The following is a 26,490-nucleotide window of genomic DNA, read 5'->3' as shown; positions in this document are numbered from 1 at the left end:
TTAAGAAATTTGAGTTAAGAGTTTGAGTGCTAACCCTGCTACATCTGTATACACACACACACACACACACACACATATATATATATATATATATATATATATATATATATATTATATATACAGTCCTTATCAAAAGTTTAAGACCACTTGAAAAATGGCAAAAAATTATATTAATCATGGCTGGATCTTAACAAGGTTCCAAGTAGAGCTTCAACATGCAACAAGAATAAATGGGAGTGAGACAAAACATTTTTTGAGCATTCAATTTAATGAAAACAACGAATAAACTGAAACAGGCTGTTTTTCAGCTGATCAAAAGTCTAGGACCACACCTCCAAAAAAAAACTAAACCCCGCTAAAACAAAAATCCAACTTCCAAACATGAACTCAGTAATGAGTAGCTCCGCCGTTATTGTTTATCACTTCAATAATTTGTTTCGGCATGCTTGATGCAAGCGTTTCCATGAGGTGAGTGGGAACATTTCTCCAAGTGGTGAAGACGGCCGCACGAAGGCCATCTACTGTCTGGAACTGTTGTCCATTTTTGTAAACATCCCTTGCCATCCATCCCCAAAGGTTCTCAATTGGATTTAGATCAGGGGAACACGCAGGATGGGCCAAAAGAGTGATGTTATTCTCCTGGAAGAAGTCCCTTGTCCTGCGGGCATTGTGTACTGTAGCGTTGTCTTGTTGAAAAACCCAGTCGTTACCACACAGACGAGGGCCCTCAGTCATGAGGAATGCTCTCTGGACATAGCCAGCGGTCGTTTGACGCCCCTGCACTTCCTGAAGCTCCATTGTTCCAATGAAGGAAAAAGCACCCCAGACCATTAAGGCGCCACCCTCCACTGTGGCGCGTAGAAAACATCTCAGGTGGGATCTGCTTGTCATGCCAGTAACGTTGGAAACCATCAGGACCATCAAGGTTACATTTTTTCTCATCAGAGAATAAAACTTTCTTCCACCTTTGAATGTCCCATGTTTGGTGCTCTCTTGCAAGGTCCAAACGAGCAGTTCTGTGGCGTTCAAGGAGACGAGGTCTTTGAAGATGTTTTTTGTTTTTAAAGCCCTTCAGTCTCAGATTCCGTCTGATGGTTATGGAGCTGCAGTCAGCACCAGTAAGGGCCTTAATTTGGGTCGAGGATCGTCCAGTGTCTTGACGGACAGCCAATTGGATCCTCCGGCTCAGTGCTGATGAAATTTTTGTTGGGTCTTCCACTTGACTTTTTTGTTCTATAACCCTCAGGATCATTTAAGAATTTAAGAAATTCCAAATGACTGTCTTACTGCGTCCCACCTCAGCACCGATGGCGCACTGTGAGAGACCCTGCTTATGCAATTCAACAACCCGACCACGTTCAAAAAGGGAGAGTTTTTTTGCCTTTGCCATCACAACGTGTGACTACCTGACAGAAAATGACAATGAATCCACATCTTTGCACAGATTTGGCCTTTTAATGGCATGTGGTCCTTAAACTTTTGATCAGCTGAAAAACAGCCTGTTTCAGTTTATTCGTTGTTTTCATTAAATTGAATGCTAAAAATAGATGAAATGAATGATGGACCGCTTTATTTACCCCACTTGCAACGTTTTAGCACAACGCAATGAGCCCTTTTTCAAGCAATGTGGCATATGCATGCATGGAGTATATATAGTCAAAAAAAAGGAGGAGGAGTCATACGTAATGATTATTGTTGATCGAGCATCAAAGTGTTTGTGTGCTCGGGTGCTCTGGCCGAACACATCGGTATGCTTGTGTGCTCTACCGAGCACAATAGAAGTTAATGGGAGAACCCCAGACACCCCGTGCTCGGAAGAGAAGAGGGTGTCTGGTTCACAAAAAAAGGTTAGAAATTGATGGAAACCCAATCAAAATGGTTTGGAAACAGCATTAAGAGGATAGCTGGATACGTCTTGGACTCCTTTTATCTACAACATACAATAGACAACCACACAAAGGCTATATGCCAAAAGCCACGTACGTGCAAGCCATCAATCTATCCATGAGACAGATGACAGGCTGAGTCAGCATACCTTACAATGGCAGCCTTGTGCACTATGAGACATTCCAAACCAGCTCTCATCTGACTGAGAGCCAGTAAGCCTCAAAGTTACTGCAGATCTGTTGGATGGCTTGGGTGGACCTGTGCACCTAGATCAATATCATTAGGGAGAAAAAAAAGTTTTCTGATTGTCCTAACTTAATATTCAATAACCTTTCTATACAGTTTTGTCATTTAAAAACTCATTTGCATGAACATGGGTATATGGGAAAGACATGCAAATGAGCAGAATCTGCCTTGTTTTTCAAAACAATTTGCAAGGAAAATTTGCGATCTACACTACTCATGAACAGCACCATCTATTGGTTTCAGCGGCAGTGTGGCACCCTTTTTCTGCTGATAAGGGCTAGAAATTGACTTTGCTATTAGACATACAGACAGCTCTCCGCCCACACTTGCATACTGTAACGTATCGGGTCCAGCGAACAAACTGTATCACCACTCACTTACATCAACGGCAATGTGGTAGACTATCTAGTCTATTATACTAGAGCAAACACTCCCTCTGACTTGTCCTCATCTCATGATAAGGCTACCACCGTTTCTAATCTCTCCTACACTGTGTGCAGAATTATTAGTCAAATGAGTATTTTGACCACATCATCCTCTTTATGCATGTTGTCTTAGTCCAAGCTGTATAGGCTCGAAAGCCTACTACCAATTAAGCATATTAGGTGATGTGCATCTCTGTAATGAGAAGGGGTGTGGTCTAATGACATCAACACCCTATATTAGGTGTGCATAATTATTAGGCAACTTCCTTTCCTTTGGCAAAATGGGTCAAAAGAAGGACTTGACAGGCTCAGAAAAGTCAAAAATAGTAAGATATCTTGCAGAGGGATGCAGCACTCTTAAAATTGCAAAGCTTCTGAAGCGTGATCATCGAACAATCAAGCGTTTCATTCAAAATAGTCAACAGGGTCGCAAGAAGCGTGTGGAAAAACCAAGGCGCAAAATAACTGCCCATGAACTGAGAAAAGTCAAGCGTGCAGCTGCCAAGATGCCACTTGCCACCAGTTTGGCCATATTTCAGAGCTGCAACATCACTGGAGTGCCCAAAAGCACAAGGTGTGCAATACTCAGAGACATGGCCAAGGTAAGAAAGGCTGAAAGACGACCACCACTGAACAAGACACACAAGCTGAAACGTCAAGACTGGGCCAAGAAATATCTCAAGACTGATTTTTCGAAGGTTTTATGGACTGATGAAATGAGAGTGAGTCTTGATGGGCCAGATGGATGGGCCCGTGGCTGGATTGGTAAAGGGCAGAGAGCTCCAGTCCGACTCAGACGCCAGCAAGGTGGAGGTGGAGTACTGGTTTGGGCTGGTATCATCAAAGATGAGCTTGTGGGGCCTTTTCGGGTTGAGGATGGAGTCAAGCTCAACTCCCAGTCCTACTGCCAGTTTCTGGAAGACACCTTCTTCAAGCAGTGGTACAGGAAGAAGTCTGCATCCTTCAAGAAAAACATGATTTTCATGCAGGACAATGCTCCATCACACGCGTCCAAGTACTCCACAGCGTGGCTGGCAAGAAAGGGTATAAAAGAAGAAAATCTAATGACATGGCCTCCTTGTTCACCTGATCTGAACCCCATTGAGAACCTGTGGTCCATCATCAAATGTGAGATTTACAAGGAGGGAAAACAGTACACCTCTCTGAACAGTGTCTGGGAGGCTGTGGTTGCTGCTGCACGCAATGTTGATGGTGAACAGATCAAAACACTGACAGAATCCATGGATGGCAGGCTTTTGAGTGTCCTTGCAAAGAAAGGTGGCTATATTGGTCACTGATTTGTTTTTGTTTTGTTTTTGAATGTCAGAAATGTATATTTGTAAATGTTGAGATGTTATATTGGTTTCACTGGTAAAAATAAATAATTGAAATGGGTATATATTTGTTTTTTGTTAAGTTGTCTAATAATTATGCACAGTAATAGTCACCTGCACACACAGATATCCCCCTAAAATAGCTAAAACTAAAAACAAACTACAAACCGGATTCCAAAAAAGTTGGGACACTAAACAAATTGTGAATAAAAACTGAATGCAATGATGTGGAGATGGCAAATGTCAATATTTTATTTGTAATAGAACGTAGATGACAGATCAAACGTTTAATCAGAGTAAATGTATCATTTTAAAGAAAAAATACGTTGATTCCAATTTTCACGGTGTCAACAAATCCCAAAAAAGTTGGGACAAGTAGCAATAAGAGGCTGGAAAAAGTAAATTTGAGCATAACGAAGAGCTGGAAGACCAATTAACACAAATTAGGTCAATTGGCAACAGGATTGGGTATAAAAAGAGCTTCTCAGAGTGGCAGTGTCTCTCAGAAGCCAAGATGGGTAGAGGATCACCAATTCCCACAATGTTGCGCAGAAAGATAGTGGAGCAATATCAGAAAGGTGTTACCCAGCGAAAAATTGCAAAGACTTTGCATCTATCATCATCAACTGTGCATAGCATCATCCGAAGATTCAGAGAATCTGGAACAATCTCTGTGCGTAAGGGTCAAGGCCGTAAAACCATACTGGATGCCTGTGATCTCCGGGCCCTTAAACGACACTGCACCACAAACAGGAATGCTACTGTAAAGGAAATCACAGAATGGGCTCAGGAATACTTCCAGAAACCATTGTCAGTGAACACAATCCACCGTGCCATCCGCCGTTGCCAGCTGAAACTCTACAGTGCAAAGAAGAAGCCATTTCTAAGCAAGATCCACAAGCTCAGGCGTTTTCACTGGGCCAGGGATCATTTAAAATGGAGTGCGGCAAAATGGAAGACTGTTCTGTGGTCAGACGAGTCACGATTCGAAGTTCTTTTTGGAAATCTGGGATGCCATGTCATCCGGACCAAAGAGGACAAGGACAACCCAAGTTGTTATCAATGCTCAGTTCAGAAGCCTGCATCTCTGATGGTATGGAGTTGCATGAGTGCGTGTGGCATGGGCAGCTTGCATGTCTGGAAAGGCACCATCAATGCAGAAAAATATATTCAGGTTCTAGAACAACATATGCTCCCATCCAGACGTCATCTCTTTCAGGGAAGACCCTGCATTTTTCAACAAGATAATGCCAGACCACATTCTGCATCAATCACAACATCATGGCTGCGTAGGAGAAGGATCCGGGTACTGAAATGGCCAGTCTGCAGTCCAGATCTTTCACCTATAGAGAACATTTGGCGCATCATAAAGAGGAAGGTGCAACAAAGAAGGCCCAAAACGATTGAACAGTTAGAGGCCTGTATTAGACAAGAATGGGAGAGCATTCCTATTTCTAAACTTGAGAAACTGGTCTCCTCGGTCCCCAGATGTCTGTTGAGTGTTGTAAGAAGAAGGGGAAATGCCACACAGTGGTGAAAATGGCCTTGTCCCAACTTTTTGGGGATTTGTTGAAAACATGAAATTCTGATTCAACATATTTTTCCCTTAAAATGGTACATTTTCTCAGTTTAAACTTTTGTTCCGTGATTTATGTTCTATTTTGAATAAAATATTAGAAGTTGGCACCTCCACATAATTGCATTCAGTTTTTATTCACGATTTGTATAGTGTCCCAACTTTTTTGGAATCCGGTTTGTAAAAACTACTTCCAAAAATATTCAGCTTTGATATTAATGAGTTTTTTGGGTTCATTGAGAACATGGTTGTTGTTCATAAATAAAATTTATCCTCAAAAATACAACTTGCCTAATAATTCTGCACTCCCTGTATTGCTCGACGCGTTTCATTGCTGGACCATGCCAGCAATTCATCAGGAGTAGCAAAGAGAAGAAACAAGATACAAAAGTATCAGCTAAGATGTCGTGAACGCAGCAGTGTGTATGTAGCCACCGGCACTGTGACGGACGTTTTTTGTTTTCAATTTTAGCGCTATCCCATCATAAGTTAACCACTGTATCCCTACGAATGTGAACAGAAACGTATAGCCTCTATGGAACTACATTTTACAACTCTTTGTGAATATCACAAAATACATAGAACACCGCGTGGTATGTGCTCACAGTTATATCCCAATCTATTCACCATGGATCTGGACTTTTCTTTAAGATTCACGTAGATCACTAACAAGTATGCATTCGAAATAATTTTGTTGAATATTGAAATTTTACAGAAAGATTTATCTACAGTTAAACTGAAACATCTTGACATTGAGAACACTTTAAGGGGTTTGCTTTCACCAGAAGAATGGGAAACATATGCCACTAATTGTGCGATTTACCTTGAACAGACTACTAAAAGACAGAAATAGACTCGATACAGTATACGACTTAAGGATCTCCCCATACCTAAACACTTTACTGAGATGGGCCATAGAGAGAAGGACCTCAGATACATGATTATTGACCATGTTCCACCACTTAAATGTGGAGGGAACAGAGAACGATTGCTACGACGTAGGGAACTGCAGTGCATTCATAGATTACAGATGCTTAAACTGAATGGTCTCAATGTAGAATTCAATCTGGGAACATGTCAGATCACCTTTTAGATTAGATAGAGAATCCTGCTTATACTCTTTATGATTCTGTTGTATCCATGTAATACATCTAGCTCTGGATAGGTGAAGTGACATGTGTATGATTATGATGCTCATAGGTTCACTTATCTATTTTCAGATATTACCTATACCAGATACAAGCAACACTTTATTAGGATCATCTCGATGGAATAGTGTCAGTTTTTCCTATTTCTTTTTGTTGCTTTACTATTATTATTTATAAGTCCAAATGTGATGTAGACACCTACAAATGGGGTGGGCTTTCTTCAACTCCCTACAAGTATTGCCACAACAACTCAAATAGTTGCCATCCTCTTTGCCATACCAGTAGAAAATTGATTTACTATAGGCAGAATTACCCCACCTCATGACTTTTACTTTACCTTGCCATGATAATGTAAACTAGCCCCAAAGGAGTTGATGCAGCCATCAGGGACATTATGATTATGATTATGAGATGATGCTGCTGTTTGGCTGCACCACCACCATAGGGCCTCTAGGAGGCTGGATAAACATTGTGGCGATCGTTATATGTCAAATCAATGGGCTTCATTGACTATAAACCCTTTCTTGTCGTCCATTATTTAGTATTATTTACTATTATCTATTATTTAATATCCCCTCTATTAATGTGCTAATAAGCCATCACCTTATCAGAGTTCTACATTAATGTAGGTCAGCACGATGACCCACGCATGCGCAGACAGCCAACGCTGTACACACCAAGTGTGGTCAGTGAGGCATCTGTACTCATTTGCATTCCGACACTATGCTCTGACCAACTAGCAGTAAAATACATTGAGAGGACTCAAAAAGGATACTTCTCAATGCATTTTAATGATGGTTTGTGGGGGCACAGCATCGGAATGCGGATACAAATTATACAACCAAACTCAGCACCACTTACACTACACACCACTTACTCTAGTTTTGGCGGTGCTTTGAAGCTGAAAGATTCCCTTTCACTGACCGCTCTGACCTTGGACTAGTTTTGCAGATTTGCATGAACTCTGCCTGCTTTGACCTTAGCCTGTTTCCTGACTATGAGTATTGTCAGACTTGGTGTCTCTGACTCTTGTGGGTCATCTACTAACCACACAGGACTATTCCAAGAGGTAGGTTCCACACCCACTGCCTAGAACTGCTGCAAAGTAAAAATGCTGTTAAAAATAGAACTGTTAATTATGTATTGTTATCAATTAACAAAATGCAAAGTGAATGAACAAAAGAGAAATCTAAATCAAATCAATATCTGGCCAATGGAATATTAATGGAATATATAGCCATTTAGGGGAGAGGGGGGGAGACAATCCTGTCCTTTGACATGGGGCATCATGATTTCTGTGTATGCCTCTGCTAGTACCCCCACTGATCACAAGAACAAGGGTCCCATGTCCCCTATTCCTCCTCACTGTGACTATCTTCATTATTCCCATACACGGTATGGACCAGCAGTGCACATGATCAAAACGCTGCTCCACTCAAACTTCTTCTCACTGTGTTCATACAGCAAGGAGGAATGGTGGGCATCTGACATATGTTCTCATGAGTGGCGGAGGCCCCAGTGATGGGGCCCCCATGATCATCAATTTTGTGGATAACGAATTAAATGTCAATTATGGGAAACTCCCTTTAGAGTATTCTAGTAATCTTCAAATGTTGGTCTGTTTTTTCTTAAAAACGACAAACATAGCATTAATACGATAAAAAAAAACTCAAGCTAATTTCAGAGTGGCTTTCTTATTCCTTGAGTAGATGATTATTCAGCATATGTTTTATACAACAATCTTTACAGACATTTTTATGTACTGTACCTGCATTTCTTGACAAAAAGAAGCTGTAGGTCCAAACAAAATCTGACATTGTTCATCTGCTGTATACGTCATGCCTGGCAGCTTGGAGGGAATAATCACAGAGCTGATGCTTTGGGGATTTGTCTGCAGCAAACAGTTACTGGCTTTTGACCTGGCAAGATACACAGAGTTTTAATATGTGGAACAAAAAGACGTGCTTATGCCTAAACTGCTATAAACATTGGACAGCTCTTGCAGGTTTCTAGGGTTAGTTCCAGGTCTACATGATGAATCCATACCTACCAACTTTTAGAGAAAGGAAAGAGAGACAAAGTTTGCACACCACAGCAAGTTTTTTGTGTGAAGTCTCACTTCTAATCCCACGATTCCCACCCATACACAACCAATCCTTTCTGCCCCTGCATACTTTAAGTGTCCTCTTTGTGTGACAGACGCACTGTAATAGTGCCCCCACACAGTGTGTAGGCTTCCTTTGTGCCAACCTCTCCCCAACCACCTGCCTCTGATTGACAGATTTTTTTCCCCATATGAATCAGCAGCAGGTGGGTGGGGAAAGCCATGAGCTCATGGCTGTTTAGCACAATATTTTAGCAAAACGGCTGGGGGTCTGTCACTAGTCAGATTCCGTTTATTGCTTCTTGTACAGTTAAAGTGCCCCCTATGTGCCACAACACCGTATTTATGACTCCTTAATGCTAAAGCACAGTAGATATGCCCCCTGAGGGCCCTCTCACTATGGTGTGCTTTCTTAGCATCCCCTTACAATAGTGCTGTCCCCATAGTGCCCTTTCACAATAGTGTTGCCCCTTTAGTGCCTTCACAATAGTGTTGCCCCTTTAGTGCCTTCACAATAGTGTTGTCCCTTTAGTGCCCCTCATAATAGTGTTGCCACCTCAGTGACTCTCTCACAAGAATGATACCCCTGTAGTTTCAACAAATTAAAAACAAAACAAAAAAAACATAATACTTACCAAGTCTCGCTTCCCCACGGCCTGGGAGTCAAAGCATGGGTGAATGAATGGTGGAGAACTGAGCAGGCAGCTGAATGCTGAGGCCCCCTGTGCCACAATTGTATTCAACTGCATCTGCATCCTCAGGAAATAGCAGCCAACATAGGGATAACGCCGAAAAACCAAGACTGTCTATCTATCTATCTATCTATCTATCTATCTACTAAGGTTTATATCCTTTATCAAATATGCCTTGGAAGTGCCCCATTCCTGCTGTATGAAATGCCACAGATGCCCTGAAATTTGGAAGAGTTGTGCTACCATTAAATTCAGCATGGAAAACTAGTTAGCTTTGTAATTTACCTTCTGTTACAAAAATGCTCCAGTTGTGAGATATTCTCCTTACTTCACTATAATGGCACCACGTGGTGTTTAATCCATAAAGTAACATGTGTAATCCACACGTGATGGCACATGTTCAGTTCCAGCCTTCAATTGCCACCAGCTCTATCTATTGTTAGAAGCTGTGACAGTTACAGAAAAAGATCTATGACACAACCCCTGGGTAAGGACATGTCCCCTGAGCAGAGTGAGAGAGGGGGAGAGAGAGGTGCAGCAGAAAGGGCACACCCCTTGAGCTGCCAGCCTGAAAATAATCTATTAGAGTAATTGGAGCAATGAATGGAGAGAGGTATAGGGTTTGTTCAAACTTTTTTTTTAGAAAGATATTATCATGCACTGTATGATTTAAATTTTTTCATCATTTGTGGCATAACCCCTTTAAAGCTTTTGACCACCATGAATCTTATTTGACAATAGATGGCCTGGCATTTCAGGCCTTTAAGCACCACATATGTTAATAGTTGTATAGTAGCTATAGTGATGAGCGGCAGGGGCTATATTCGAATTTGCGATATTTCACGAATATTTTGTAGAATATTCGTCATATATTCGCGAATTCGAGAATTCAAGATTATTTTATTGAATACGAAAAATCGGCAATGTAAAAATATCGTAATGCAAGTCCGTAACGCGAAATACAGGCGTGGGTAACTTTGGCTAAATTTTTCAAGCTGCTAGAAGTTTCATGAGTTGCTACTGAGACTGGAGAAAATGGTTGGCATGGCAGAACATTACAATAGCTTTATATGCAGATAGAGCAAAATATTCGCGATTGCGCTAATCGGCAGTGATTAGAATATTTTTTCGCACTACGCGCAACTTCACATTTTAGCAGGTCTGACTACAGATTACTGATTGGTGCACTTATTGTTGTGAACTTGACATTGATTCCTTCTCATTGGCCCACAAGCAAGAAGCAGAGAGGAATCATGTGTTCAGATGGAAAAAAAAGATGAATATTCGATATAACAAATATATAGCACTATATTCTAAATATTCTTGAATTCTCAAAGTGGCGATATTCACAATAAAAATTTGTTATTCGAATATTCACGCTCAATACTACTGGTAGATAGGGTAAGTGGGCGCAGTACAGAGGCAAAATACAAGTTCTTAACTTAAAACGTCAGTGTTTATTCACACTTGAGGCAATTGCACAAAACAGCACGTAACTTTGAAGTCTTGATGTTAATTCACACACAATGGAAAGTTCATGTAACACAAGTCACCTTGCTGGCAGTTCTGCCTCCAGTAGTCCACAGCAGGCTTTAGGGGACCTGTTTCCCCAGCATGTGGCTCTCAGCCCTCCAGCACGGCACAAGGCCTCATATCCCAAAAACAGAGACATCTCTGCTGAACCCAGCTGCCTATTTAGGGACAGCCAGGTGCTGCCAAAACCCAGATCGGCACTTAAACTCCTGTCCGGTATTTGACCTCACCTGGCTGGAAACCAGCCCAGTTGCACATGCTGGGAGGAAAATACCTGCCTTGCCAGACACAACCCCTCACTGTGTCACACATTGGATAACATTGTTATTAAATAACTTTATCTATGAAATTTGTTACTGTGGGTATTTTTGAGCACTGTATTGTATTAGTATTATTTAGGCAAATGTTCTTGGCCAACACATGGCAATGTTATTTGGGCACTATACCATATAGTGCCTCTAAGTAGGCACTCAACATAAGACACATAAGGCCAGCACTGACTATTATATAAATAAAAAGATAGTGGGTGAGCACTCAAACACTTGGACTTGATAAAATTTAATTAAATCAATTTATTAATACATGTACTAGTCATAAAACCATTTAAGATAGATATAAAACATAACATAAATTATAATCACCAATGGGAATGCATATGTAGAGTTTCCACACTTAAAATGAAGTATTCAAATTGTCCAAGCAGTGTGGACTGCCACAGCAGGTAACTGAGCACAAATCCACTGTCACAGTGTCGATTCCAAAAATGTCTACAATGGATCCACGTTGTGCGGACCGCAAAAAACAGAACGGTCGTGTCCATGAGGCCTTAGTTTTAACTTTTCTTATGTATTTGTTACGGACACACAAATATACACTGAACAAAAATATAAATGCAACACTTTCGGTTTTGCTCCCATTTTGCATGAGCTAAACTCAAAGATCTGAAACATTTTCTACATACAAAAAAGACCCATTAATCTCAAATATTGTTCACAAATCTGTTGTGTTAGTGAGCACTTCTCCTTTGCCGAGATAATCCATCTTACCTCACAGGTGTGGCATATCAAGGTGCTCATTAGACAGCATGAACATTGCTCAGGTTTGCCTTAGACTGCCCACAATAAAAGACCACTCTGAAATGTTCACAGTTTTGCCTTACTGGGGGGGGGGGGGGGGGGGGGAGGGTCAGAAAACCAGTCAGTATCTGGTGTGGTCACCATTTGCCTCACGCAGTGCAACACATCTCAGTCGCATAGAGTTTATCAGGTTGTTGATTGAGGCCTCTGGAATGTTGGTCCACTCCTCTTCAATAGCTGTGCGAAGTTGCAGAATATTGGCAGGAACTGGAACACGCTGTCATATATGTCGAACCAGAGCATCCCAAACATGCTCAATGGGTGACATGTCCAGTGAGTATGCTGGCCATTCAAGAACTGGGATGTTTTCAGCTTCCAGTAATTGTGTACAGATCCTTGCAATATGGGGCCGTGCATTATCATGCTGCAACATGAGGTGATGGTCGTGGATGAATGGCACAACAATGGTCCTCAGGATCTCGTCACGGTATCTCTTTGCATTCAAAATGCCATCAATAAAATGCACCTGTGTTCGTTGTCCATAACATACGCCTGCCCATACCATAACCCCACCGCCACCATGGGCCACTCGATCCACAGCGTTGACATCAGCAAACCGCTCACCCACACGACGCCACACACACTGTCTGCCATCTGCCCTGAACAGTGAAAACCGGGACTCATCCATGAACAGAGCGCCTCTCCAACGTGCCAGACGCCATCGAATGTGAGCATTTGCCCACTCAAGTCGGTTACGACGACAAACTGCAGTCAGGTCCAGACCCCGACGAGCATGCAGATGAGCTTCCCTGAGACGGTTTATGACAGTTTGTGCAGAAATTCTTTGGTTATGCAAACCGATTCTTCCTGCAGCTGTCCGAGTGGTTGGTCTTAGACGATCATGGAGGTGAACATGCTGGATGTGGAGGTCCTGGGCTGGTGTGGTTACACGTGGTTTGCGGTTGTAAGGCCGGTTGGATGTACTGCCAAATTCTCAGAATCGCCTTTGAAGATGGCTTATGGTAGAGAAATGAACATTCATTGCACGGGCAACAGCTCTGTAGACATTCCTTCAGTCAGCATGCCAATTGCACGCTCCCTCAAATGTTGCGACATCTGTGGCATTGTGCTGTGTGATCAAACTGCACATTTCAGAGTGGTCTTTTATTGTGGGCAGTCTAAGGCAGTCTAAGGCAGTCTAAGGCACACCTGTGCAATATTCATGCTGTCTAATCAGCACCTTGATATGCCACACCTGTGAGGTGGGATGGATTATCTCAGCAGAAGTGCTCACTAACACAGATTTAGACAGATTTGTGAACAATATTTGAGAGTAATGGGTCTTTTGTGTATGTAGAAAATATTTCATATCTTTGAGTTCAGCTCATGCAAAATGGGAGCAAAACCGAAAGTGTTGCGTTTATATTTTTGTTCAGTGTATAAACAATGAAAACCAAAAAAACTGAAGTGGTGTATTAGATATACGCCTATTTGCACAATCAAACCAAATAATGTGATAAACAAAATAACAATTGCTTTATTATATATTTAGTTAAAAATTAAGGGTATCCACCTGTCAGTGCAGCGGTCAGCGACTGACTAATACTAGATTTGTGAGAATGAACCTGTGTCTCCAAACAGCACAACCATCTGGAGCACTACGTCAGTTTCACAAACTAAACCCACCAACACATCAGGGGGCTCAAAACACCACAGGGTACAAGTTCAAGTATGGTGCACATAGCTCCTGATGAAATGCATTTTTAATGCATAGAAACGCGTTGAGCTTTTACCATAAAGGGGTATGTCAGGGCAATCCTTGCTCTGTATACAACAATTGGAGTGACGGCTTATGCTCTGCCATAGTCCTGCACCGTTACTATCTTAGTGCAGTGAGAGTCTGCGCGCTGACACTCACTGTTAGGAGCGTTGTTTGGTGGTTTTCACGGCACCAGACATCCCCCTAGATAGTAGTTTTCACCCGGGTCACACACCTTGTACCCTGTGGTGTTTTGAGCCCCCTGATGTGTTGGTGGGTTTAGTTTGTGAGACTGACGTAGTGCTCCAGATGGTTGTGCTGTTTGGAGACACAGGTTCATTCTCACAAATCTAGTATTAGTCAGTCGCTGACCGCTGCACTGACAGGTGGACACCCTTAATTTTTAACTAAATATATAATAAAGCAATTGTTATTTTGTTTTAGCGCCTATCCTCACATTATTTGGTTTCAGTGTATAAACAACATGAAAATGCCTGGTTTTTACCAGTCACCCTTTAAAATATTGGATCAGTTTTCAATGCCTGGCCTTTTCTTTTCCTTATGTCATATTCTGTATTACAAATAGCAAATATTTGCACAGCATTGATATTTTTGCTGCTCATAGTAGTTTTTAGTGTAGTACGTAACTGGCGACTGGAAATAAAATGGTTTTCTAAGTCATTTGTGTTGTCGTGACTTATTAGTTTGCCATTTCTATTGTACAGTATAAGGCAATCTAATAATGCGTGAAGGACACCTCAGGTAATAGTCTTAAAATTACTGATGTTGTATTTCATATGCACTGTGCTGAGATAATTAATTATATGTTTTTATGACACAGTCAGTTACATTACTCATTACTCTGACTCTATAATAACATTTCTCAGTGAATGGACAGCCTTTCGACCGCAGTATACCACACAATGTTTCATAATAAGTTCATGAGAAATCCAAGTAATTACCTAAGGAATTTTTCAAGGTCTTCTCGGCTACATCTGGACCATGATACATCGCCAAGATTCTGCCCCTTGATCCATTCTCCTGACATAATATGAAGACCATCTGCACAGGACGGGTGATCATTGTCATGGTTTATACCCATGCTGATTTCATAATATGTAAGAAAAAAGAAAATTGAAAAGTGAATACAAAACCAGACCTTTCTTCTTTATGGTTATTAGATGTGGGCCTCTATAAAGTGTTTTATACAAGATAAGCGCTGGAAAAGTTAAAGTAAATGTAGTTTATTTTAATATAGTGTAGGGACAGGGATTTTGTAATATATCTTATTAAGGAAAGATTTTTCTTTGTCCTAGAAAACAGGGTATAAAGAGTCTCCTTAGCAAAGCTCTAACCGAGTGTTGCTAAGAGAATCTGTCTTCAGTGTGTGTAAAAAGTCTGATAGGCAGGATGATGGGCAGTGATAGTTGGGGCACATGTACATAGTCGGGGTCTGGAGTGGTGAAAAGAAGCAAGCTGGAAGCCTCTGTATGTTACACATAGGCATCTTCAGTGCTCAGTAGAACTGAAGACTAAAGACAGACTCTCCTTAGCAATGCTCAGTTAGAGCTTTGCTAAGAAGGCTTTTTACCAGTGGCGTGCTATGGGGGGGAGGCACCAGGTGGCCGCTGTCAGGAGGGTGCCAGAAGCAATGAGCGCTTCCATCAATACAGTATAGTATATATATATAGTTCAATAATGCAGCATGGAACAGGAGCTAATGTCCCATGATAAATTACTCTCATAGGCTACAGGACACTAGGCCGGAAGCCTGTGAGTCAGCACAGACAGTCATGAAGCAATGACATCATCTCAACCATCTGCGAAGGGTCTTAGGTGGTAAGATGACGGCATCGCGACAACAGAACTGCAGCTTGCTTTGCAGAAGGAATCATGGAGCGGGACTCAGGTGAGTATTTTTTTCTGTCACTTTGGGAGAACATTTTACTGGGTGGTTAGCACTGTAGGCTGGTGTTATAAGTACTTCGACAATATAGGGGGCATTATAACTACAGGGGGTACTACAGGGGAACAACTGGGGGGACTATATGGGGACATTATAACTAGTAGGGGAACTACAGGGTAGCATAATATCTACTGGGACACTATAGAGGGCATTATAACTATTGTGGGCTCTACAGGGCAATATTATTACTATTGGGGGCACTAAAAACGAACTACTGGGGCACTTAAGAGAGCAATATAACTATTGGGGGAACTATAGAGGGGCCTTATTACTACTGGGGGGCACTACCGAGGATCCTTATTTTTACTGTGTGCCCTACAGGGGGCCTTATTAATACTGGGAAACTGTTAGAGCCCTATAACTACTTGGGAACTTTAGGGGACCATTTTACTATAAGGGAGCGGACTTAAGGGGGCATTATTACTAATAGTTACACTTTATGGGGCCTTATTAATGCTGGGGGCAATTTGAGAAGTCTTTTCACTACTGAGGGCACTCTGGGGAATTATTACTACTGGGTGTACTGTGCGGGGCATTATTATTATTTTTGGGAACTATATGGAGGACACAACTAATGGGAACACTAATGGGGAGTATTGTTACTGTGGGGACTATTAGTATGTGGGGGGCTCTCTGTATGGTACTGTTATTTCTCCAGTATGGTATTTGGGGCATTGGGGAGCACAGCCGGCACAGAATTGGAGGTCACAGCAGGATAACACTGGTGGGACACTGAGATGGGGAGAATGATGAAAAAGTGAAGAACCTAACATGTCTGTATAGTAAACTTTGCAGAGACATGTCATGGCTGAAAGAAGTCTTCATGACAGTCTGGGCCAAAGAAAATGTAGAATGAGAACTTGCATAATGAGGGGGAATGTCACTGGATGTAAAAAGTATGTAATTTTGTATACTCCTGTATGTTTGGTAGGGCTGAATGTAATATCCATCTAAATATGCCACTAGCACTGAAGAGTACAGATATATTTCACATTCATCACACAGTAAGTGGGCCTGTCTGTTTTTAAATGGCAGGGCTAAATTTCAGCCCCAAACTGGCAATGCTTATCAGTGATGAACGCGGCTTCTGTGGGGTTCAATGGCGGGGGGTGCCATGGCCATTTCCCATCATTGCGCCAGTTAAATACATTTTCAATAAATTCACTCGTCTCTAGTTATCAGTAATACACGTTGGATCTGTGTGTGGAGGATGCTGCTGGCTTTTTCCCTGCAAACTGCCTTGTGTGTACTTTCCTCAAAATCTGTGTGAGCTGCTCCCCTTCGATTCTTTCTGTGCACACACATTAATGAGACATGCAGCTCTGTTGTTTACGTAGGCAATGCATAAATGAAAAGTATTGCCCAATGGATACTTCCAGCAGAATCTTCCAATGTATGCCGCTGTATATGATTAGCAAGGCAAAGACCTCATATTGACTCCCATTGTGAAAAAAAATACAGTATACCACAAGGTATACTTTTTTCTGCATTAAAAAGCATAGCTGACTAGGTTTTTTAATAGTTATAAAGGTACACCAATGTATACCAAGGAACATTCTTTTGGCCTCCATCATGTAATTGGAGCCCTATGGTTACATGTGACACATACTGTACACCAGGACCTTTTCCTTTCTCTTTTTTTAAGACTAGCTAAGTCTACAACCTGAATAACACGAATGACTTGACAAATTTCCCAATCTCACATAATTTTGTATCACTGGAGACTTGGACCTCAAAAATAAATACACAATTTCATTACTTAGTTTTTCCTACAGAGAGCCATGGACAAATAAACTCATTGAAAGTCGAGCACATGGTTGTCAAGTCAACAAAAAATATTTTTATCTTATAAAAACTTTGTAAGAAAACTGCTGCCAGAATTTGTTGTGAATGTGATCATCTAGCAAAAAAGTTGGTGCCAATATTAATGGAGTTTCAAAGATGAACTCCTCACAATGTGTCTAGCAGAAGTCTGCCAAAATGGCTTTCAGCTTTCTGTCTTACAATACGAGACACTACATTGAGTTATTTATCACCTCATATCAACAAAACTTGTATGAATATCTCAGGTGTAATCAAATTGGCCTTCTTAGAGAAAAAAAAACACCAAAGCTGTGGAGACAGCTCTTCAAGACCATTGGTCATATGGCCTAGGGGCAGCTCAGCCCATTCAAGTAAATCGATCTGACCTGCAATGCACGGCACTGTGCTTGTTAAGCTGTGAGGAAGCTGGGAGTCGGTCCCCCATCGATCTCATATTTCTGACCTATCCTGAATATTTATTTGTAAATAGTTAATAGTTAACACGCACTCTACCATTCGGAGCTGCATTAAAAAACTAAATATTTTTAATTAAAAATAAATTCAATACAGATGAAACTGAGAATATAGGTACCCTTGATAGAATAATTCATCACCCCTAATAATTAATCAAAAATTGCATCAATCCTGATACATATAATATAAGATTTCATATAAAAAGAACTCATAAAATATATATAAAAAAAAGAAAATGTAGATATAACTGTACAATCTGAAATGGTTCAGTTCCCTAATTGATAGCCTTTCTATTGTTCCATTATTTTGTCTGAGTAAAAGCAAGAGTTCATATTTCACATGATTATTCCAGAGAAGTATTTATCAAACCCCAAAAATTGTGCTAGTGATAACCTGATACAATAGTGTCTTATTGTATCAGTAAAACATAAAAAGTATAAGTTTGAAGAAAAACTGAAGAATAAGACTTAGCATCTCATAGTAACCATCAGTAAAAAACAGACTGCATCCGAATGCCATCCAAGTGCCATTGTTTTTGTTTTGTTTTTCACTGACCTATTGACTTGAATGGACCAATCCTGCATGAAAAATGGTTGAAGATAGAACATGCAGTGATTTTCCTGAACGGACAGATGGTCAGGGGAAAACAATGTTAAAGTGCTCAGTCTGGATGCAAGGATCACATCTACGCAGAAAACTCGCTTATAGCAAATTAACTTTAAGGTTCAAAATAGTCTTTAAAGGGGTTTTCCCATGATTAATATACAAAATGAAAATCAATCATCATTTAGTACATGACAATCTATTTGTGACAACCCTACAACCAACCCTGTACCACAAATGAATACAGAAATCTCCCCATTCATTGTTGCAATTGCTCTTTTAAATTTATTTCAACCTTGCAGTTCAGGGGGCGTGTGATATCTCAGGGGATGTGTCCTTTCTGCTGCAGCTGGTGCAGTTGAAGGATGTAACTGAACATGTGCATCCACCTCATTGAGGTGGACAGAGAAATTAGAAAAATAACAAACAGTAGGTGGAGCTATACAGATTGACTTAATTGAATAACTCAATGGCTGTACTAAACTTTATTACATATAATTGCAAACGTATTCAGATAAAGGTGATGGTTTGAACACTGCAGAATATTTATCATGGGACAACCCCTTTAAGAAGTTAAAGGGTATACAATAGACTTTATAAACATAATTTTACAAAGTGCCCTACAGAAACCCTAGTGCCAATAAGTCTTGGGTTTTATTTACAAATCTAAACATGCCCTATTAATTCATTACTCCTTATATCTAAAAAGGACATGCTATTAAAAAAATGCAGAACTTATTTTTTTTTTGCTTAAAAAAAGTTAATTATTAAAAAACATACATATTCATGTTAATATTTCCTAATTATTTATGAAAATTATTTATAAATAAACAACTTACTTGTGACCCATCTCATGAGCGATGGTAAAGGCAAGGTTTAGTCCATTATCTTCAGCGATGATGCACTTTCTTTTGTCACTGCACATTCCATTAAGATATGCAATGCCTGAAATTATGTTTTCACTTCATTAAAAATGTTGTAATTTTTAAGCTGCACAAATTATGATCTTACAAAATAGCAGAAGTTAATACTGTTTTCAATGCATGAGACAGTACAGATCGTGGTGTATGTGCGGATTTAGAATTCTGAACAATGGTAACCTGTTGATGGGGTGTCATGGAATGTAAATTGCCAAAAGATGCTGGGGGCATTTACTATTTTGGCATGGAAAAGTTGGAACATAGATTGTGAGACCCACTGGGGACAGACAGTGATAATAATGTCTGTACAGCACTGTGGAGTATGTTGATGCTATGCAAGTAAAATAAAAGTACTAAAAATAAATAGGGACTCCATATGCAATTTTACGAGCTCCAAGCATAATGCAATGTTATCAGCTATCACAAATTACAGAATTATGAATTTATCTGTAGACATGAATGAAAATACAATATTTTTCGCTTTAGTACACTCATTAGTACACAATAGGATCGGGGAGGATCGGGGATCGCTAATACAGAGCCCCTAGTGCTGACTTTACCCACTGCTACATGGTCTTCTGCCAGCAATGCGTGTTCTGAATGCGCACAACTTCAGGTCATAGTGCATTATGACCTGATGCTGCGCAATGTCACGTCATAGTGCACCTCTGCTGGAAGGTCTGATTAACATTAGTGCACCTCTGTCTGATCTGAGGTCTGATTAACATTAGAGGTCTGATCTGAGGTCTGATTAACATTGTGATGTCTGATCTGAGGTCTGATGATGATTGGGGGTCTGATCTGAGGTCTGATTAACATTGATGGGTCTGATCTGAGGTCTGATTAACATTGGGGGGGGGTCTGATCTGAGGTCTGATTAACATTTGAGGGTATGATCTGAGGTCTGGTTAAAATTTGGGGTTTGATCTGAAGTCTGATTAACATTAGGGGGTATGATCTAAGGTCTGATTAACATTGGGGATCTGACTTGGGGGTCTGATGAAGATTGCGGGTCTGATCTGAGCTCTGATTAACACTGGGGGTCCAATCTGAGGTCTGATCTGAGGTCTGATGAAAAATACATATTTATTTTCCTTTCACCTAGGTGCATCCTATGGTCCAGTGTGGCTTATAAAGTGAAAAATATGGTAAGACAATATCCGTGCAAGATACATAAAGCTATTTATCTACCAAATTATTCAACATTATACATAAATTTTCATGTTGTAATTGTGGAATGATTGTTTAGGAAGACAAAGACAACATATTCCCTATGTATTCCTGCTTTTAAAAACTCAATTAAACAATGCTAAACAAACACATATTATACTAAAATGTTACTACTAAAATATTAAAGAATCACACTTGAATCCCCTCCCTAAGGCCAAGATAGTGGTACCACAAAATGTTTCATACAAAAGTAAAAGATACCACATGTTGATCATAAACATATCCTGCAATAACACCAAAGAGTCTTTTAAGGAACTTGTCAAGTATAGTTTGGCTTCTCCCAAGTTCTTTGTACATCTTAATTTTGGCAGCCAGGATCTCTTCCTTGTTAGATCTTAAATAGTCTATGTGTGGTTGTCCTTTACATGATAAGACACACTGCACACACATAAAAGGACACTTCAAGAACACTTAATAAAAATAGTTAGGCATCACGCCACATGAAGTTTGGAACAGTTCAACATGATAGAGGCCATCAGCATTTTATGCACATGTACTGTACTCAGTGGCCATTTGCATTAGCAATCAAAAGCTTCTCAGGACAAAATACATTTAGATGTAACTAATTGAATTATTAAAGGTTTCTACAGTTTGAACATTTAGATATGTGTAAGTTCATTTTATCCATAAGTGTGCTTTATGTACTGTATGTAATATACACATAACATTCCCTTAGAATGTCTAGTGGGGATCTTTAGCCCCATATAGAGTTATTTTGTTCAATCAAAGATCAGTTTATGTTCGACGTACACATTAAATGAGTGGCGCCAAACAAATTCTTCAAATGTATGCTGTTTCCTTTTAGTTGCCTCTACTGACATATAGCAGCTAAATGTATGCTAAAGGAACACTTTTTTGTGTAAAAAGAAGCTAAAAGAAGGCTAATAGGCATCTATATGCATCTCTGCTTCTATAAGTATGTATATACAGTCAGGTCCATAAATATTGGGACATTGACACAATTCTAACATTTTTGGCTCCGTACACCACCACAATGGATTTGAAATTAAACGAACAAGATGTGCTTTAACTGCAGACTGTCAGCTTTAATTGAGGGTATTTACATCCAAATCAGGTGAACAGTGTAGGAATTACAGCAGTTTGCATATGTGCCTCCCACTTATTAAGGGACCAAAAGTAATGGGACAATTGGCTTCTCAGCTGTTCCATGGCCAGGTGTGTGTTATTCCCTCATTATCCCAATTACAATGGGCAGATAAAAGGTCTAGAGTTCATTTCAAGTGTGCTATTTGCATTTGGAATCTGTTGCTGTCAACTCTCGAGATGAGATCCAAAGAGCTGTCACTATCAGTGAAGCAAGAAATCATTAGGCTAAAAAACCACAACAAACCCATCAGAGAGATATAAAAAACATTAGGCGTGGCCAAAACAACTGTTTGGAACATTCTTAAAAAGAAGGAAGGCACCGGTGAGCTCAGCAACACCAAAAGACCCGGAAGACCACGGAAAACAACTGTGGTGGATGACCGAAGAATTCTTTCCCTGGTGAAGAAAACACCCTTCACAACAGTTGGCCAGATCAAGAACACTTTCCAGGAGGTAGGTGTATCTGTGTCAAAGTCAACAATCAAGAGAAGACTTCACCAAAGTGAATACAGAGGGTTCACCACAAGATGTAAAACATTGGTGAGCCTCAAAAACAGGAAGGCCAGATTAGAGTTTGCCAAATGACATCTAAAAAAGCCTTCACAGTTCTGGAACAACATCCTATGGACAGATGAGACCAAGATCAACTTGTACCAGAGTGATGGAAAGAGAAGAGTATGGAGAAAGAAAGGAACTGCTCATGATCCTAAGCATACCACCTCATCAGTGAAGCATGGTGGTGGTAGTGTCATGGCGCGGGCATGTATGGCTGCCAATGGAACTGGTTCTCTTGTATTTATTGATGATGTGACTGTTGACAAAAGCAGCAGGATGAATTCTGAAGTGTTTCGGGCAATATTATCTGCTCATATTCAGCCAAATGCTTCAGAACTCATTGGACGGCGCTTCACAGTGCAGATGGACAATGACCTAAGCATACTGCAAAAGAAACCAAAGAGTTTAAGGGAAAGAAGTGGAATGTTATGCAATAGCCAAGTCAATCACCTGACCTGAATCTGATTGAGCATGCATTTCACTTGCTGAAGACAAAACTGAAGGGAAAATGCCTTTAAGAACAAGCAGGAACTGAAGACAGTTGCAGTAGAGCCCTGGCAGAGCATCACCAGGGATGAAACCCAGTGTCTGGTGATGTCTATGCGTTCCAGACATCAGGCTGTAATTCACTGCAAAGGATTTACAACCAAGTATTAAAAAGTGAAAGTTTGATTTATGATTATTATTCTGTCCCATTACTTTTGGTCCCTTAACAAGTGGGAGGCACATATGCAAACTGTTATAATTCCTGCACCGTTCACCTGATATGGATGTAAATAGCCTCATATTAAAGCTGACAGTCTGCAGTTAAAGCACATCTTTTTCGTTTCATTTCAAATCCACTGTGGTGGTATATAGAGCCAAAAATGTTAGAATTGTGTCGATGTCCCAATACTTATGGACCTGACTGTATGCCAGTTTTCATTAAAAAAAAAGTGTACTGCAGTAAGAGGCAGCAAATTTATTAAGAGGCTCGGGCGCATCTTGTGGCAGTCTGTGCACCAGAAAAGCAAATCTATGGCAGCCATGAGGTGGTGTAGATTGGCACTATAACTTATGCCAGTTTCTGGAATAAATTATAGTAAGTCTGTTATGTGCCCTCCCATGGGCCTCTCACCACAAGATTTTTTAAGTCAGTTTTCTGGTTAAAAACCCCCCAAACATGATAAATTCCCCCTACAGTGTCCATCCCTTTTGCTCAGCTATTGAGGCATATCATTAGGCTATGCCACCAATGTCTGATCTCTATATGAGGGGGCAGTGGCACTAATGGTCTACTTAAAGGTTATAACGTAAGTGTGGGCCACAAAGAGATCCAAATGGCAAATATGTTTGTCACATGTAGAAGAGAAACATTCTCTAAGTTAGGCACTGTTTTATAAATAAGGTAGCCAGGAAAATTATTTTCATTTCTGCAGTACAGAATGTATTCAGTATTGATCATGCAAATAAACCGAGCAAGCATAGTAACTGATAGAACTTAGGATATTTCTGACCTTCCTGCATCTTATCCCCAATGACCTTCTTGTCCACTAATGTCTTTTGAAGACATTAGTCTGATGCCTACAAAGATTTTGTGTAGCAAAACTGAGGTTTATGTATCATAAAGTTAAAACTTTGATCCCCATAGACACCAGTTTAATCTTTCAGCTCTTGAATAGTATTTTTTAAAGCTATAGGTTATGATGGTGCCTCAAAATTTCCAGACTGGAAAATGTCTTGATAGAGCTTACATAGTTACATACCGATAGTTAATACGGTTGAAAAAGACATAAGTCCATCAAGTTCAACCGAGGGATAGGTGAGGATTCGAATCCCAGAAAGAATTGAGACTCAGATTTCTACACGTTTTCATAAGCATTAATGTTGTTTACTTTTAAGAATACATCTAAACCGTTTTTAAAACTGTCCACTGTTCCTGCTGTGACCATGTCCTGAGTAAGTCTATTCCACAGCTTCACAGTTCTTACAGTAAAGAAGCTTTGACGCTTCCGGAGACTGAACTTTTTCCTCTCCAATCGGAGGAAGTGCCTCCTTGTCATTTGAGCGCATTTTACATGGAACAGTTTTACATCGTATTTTTTGTATGGCCCATTTATATATTTGTATAGGTTAATCATGTCTCTCCTTAGAAATCTCTTCTCAAGACTAAATAAATTAAATTCTTTTAATCTTTTGTCATAACTAAGACCCTCCATTCCCCTTATCATTTTAGTCGCTCTCCTCTGTACTTTTTCCATCTGTAGTGCATCCTTTCTATAGACTGGTGCCCAGAACTGAACTGCATATTCCAGATGAGGCCGCACCAACGCATTGTAAAGTGGTAGTATTACATCCCTAACCCTCGAGTCCATGCCTCGTTTAATGCATGACAATAGCCTGGTGACCTTAGAAGCAGCTGATTGACATTGTATACTGTAATTTAATCTACCATCCACAAGGACACCCAAATCTTTCTCTATAAGTGACTCTCCCAGTGTTACATCACCTAGGACATATGAAGAACAGAGATTATTACTACCAAGATGCATAACTTTACATTTGTCCACATTGAACCTTCTTAGAAGAGTGAAAATCCAGCCCCTTCTACAAATATTACAGTACCTTGTTAGCTTGCATTGCTCTGTTCTATATTTTTTGATTAGTGTTAGATATGTCTGATTTAGTGCTAGATATACTGGGAATTTAACTTTTATGAATCTTTCAATTAACATAAAGTTTTTATTGTGTGTAGCTGTAATAACCACATTCTAGACATGTTTTCATAATTCAGTTGCTTATTACTACTATTTAACAATATAGATTACAGTGAATGATTTTTGCTACAGAGGCACTTCTGTATGTGTGTGCATTAAAAGAAAAAATGTCTTCAGAAAGCAGATGTTCATGTTTAAGATTACGTATTCATTCAGTTATGAATGCATTTTGCTATATAATAAGCAACTTCCTGTATGTTTATTAAAATGAGGGCAGCATTTAAGGTCAAAGCTTCAAAGATTACCTTACCCTATATACAACACAGGCCAAAATCTGTTTCTTTATCTATCTATCTATTTGAAAAATAAGCAGTTTTTAGATTTCAGCATAGGGAAATGTGTCATAAAGTGAAATTTAACCCTGTAGTGACCATGCTTACGCCTTTTTTAATTTCTACAGAGGTCAGTAAGGGGCCTTAGGCTAGACCACCACCTTTTTATGGTGGCCTAGTTGAAGCGCTGCATTGATCCCCCATGCAGCAGAGAGTGATGGCTCAGATCTCACATAATTCAGGCCGCTTAACCCATTAGATGCCAGTGTCAAATGAGATTGTGGGGTGCCTATTTCTTTGCATTGCGGCCTGTGGCCTAATGACCCCTACCTTCTCATATGATACCACAACAGCAGAAAATATTGTCTCCCAAGTAACAGCATCAAGCGATTTCCTGCATGTACTACACAGCGAATACCGCTCACGTGACTGGAAATGTGAATCCAAAAAATTACTGTCCTCTGAACTCCACTGTACAACTCTTGCAGAATATTACAAAAATGCAAGGATCCCTCTGGGATTAAGGGTTCACCTACGTCCGACCCTGTTTCCAACCGATAAGGAATACTGCAACAAATCTGAAACCATCCTGAACAAATGCTCATTGGACATCATTGTCCTGAGCATAGAATTTCTTCAAAAAGCTATACAAGAATCCAAAGAGAAACTTATCAACATTGAAACACAGCTTATATCAACTATATATAGATTATGCATCTTCCTCTTCAGGCAGCGAAAGATCTACAAATTATTGATCCCAACGTTTTTTTCCCAATGCATCCATCCGCACCCATTGATCAAAACCTTACAAGCATACAGATACGATCACAGGTACAGAGTTGGTCGTAAACATCTCCTCATGAACTCTGTCACTGGCTGATTCTAGCGTACTCTCTAAGGGACTTTCATTTTGTCCATACAGTAATTTGCGTTGTTTTACTCTCGAACAAGAATCAAATAGGTTCTACAGGTCACTCAGATTAAAGGCACATTTTTCACAGAATACCACAACACCTCTAAGGCT

At 40.2% G+C, this 26,490-nt stretch overlaps 1 protein-coding gene across 1 annotated transcript in view; it reads right to left on the bottom strand.

Annotated features, from left to right (window-relative positions):
* ADAMTS19 (ADAM metallopeptidase with thrombospondin type 1 motif 19) overlaps positions 1-26,490 on the bottom strand; it is a 366,657-nt gene that overhangs the window by 162,879 nt on the left and 177,288 nt on the right. The window contains exons 8-10 of the mRNA XM_040415985.1: positions 19,466-19,571; positions 14,743-14,883; positions 8,385-8,535 (exon numbers count right to left, since the gene is read on the bottom strand). Of these exons, the coding sequence (XP_040271919.1) occupies positions 8,385-8,535; positions 14,743-14,883; positions 19,466-19,571 (398 nt within the window). The remainder of the gene's footprint in view (positions 1-8,384; positions 8,536-14,742; positions 14,884-19,465; positions 19,572-26,490) is intronic.

Source organism: Bufo bufo, chromosome 2, assembly GCF_905171765.1.
Source record: "Bufo bufo chromosome 2, aBufBuf1.1, whole genome shotgun sequence".
Classification (NCBI taxonomy): domain Eukaryota; kingdom Metazoa; phylum Chordata; class Amphibia; order Anura; family Bufonidae; genus Bufo; species Bufo bufo.
Note: the sequence above shows the minus strand (reverse complement) of the source record. Positions and strands in the feature narration are given on the sequence as shown.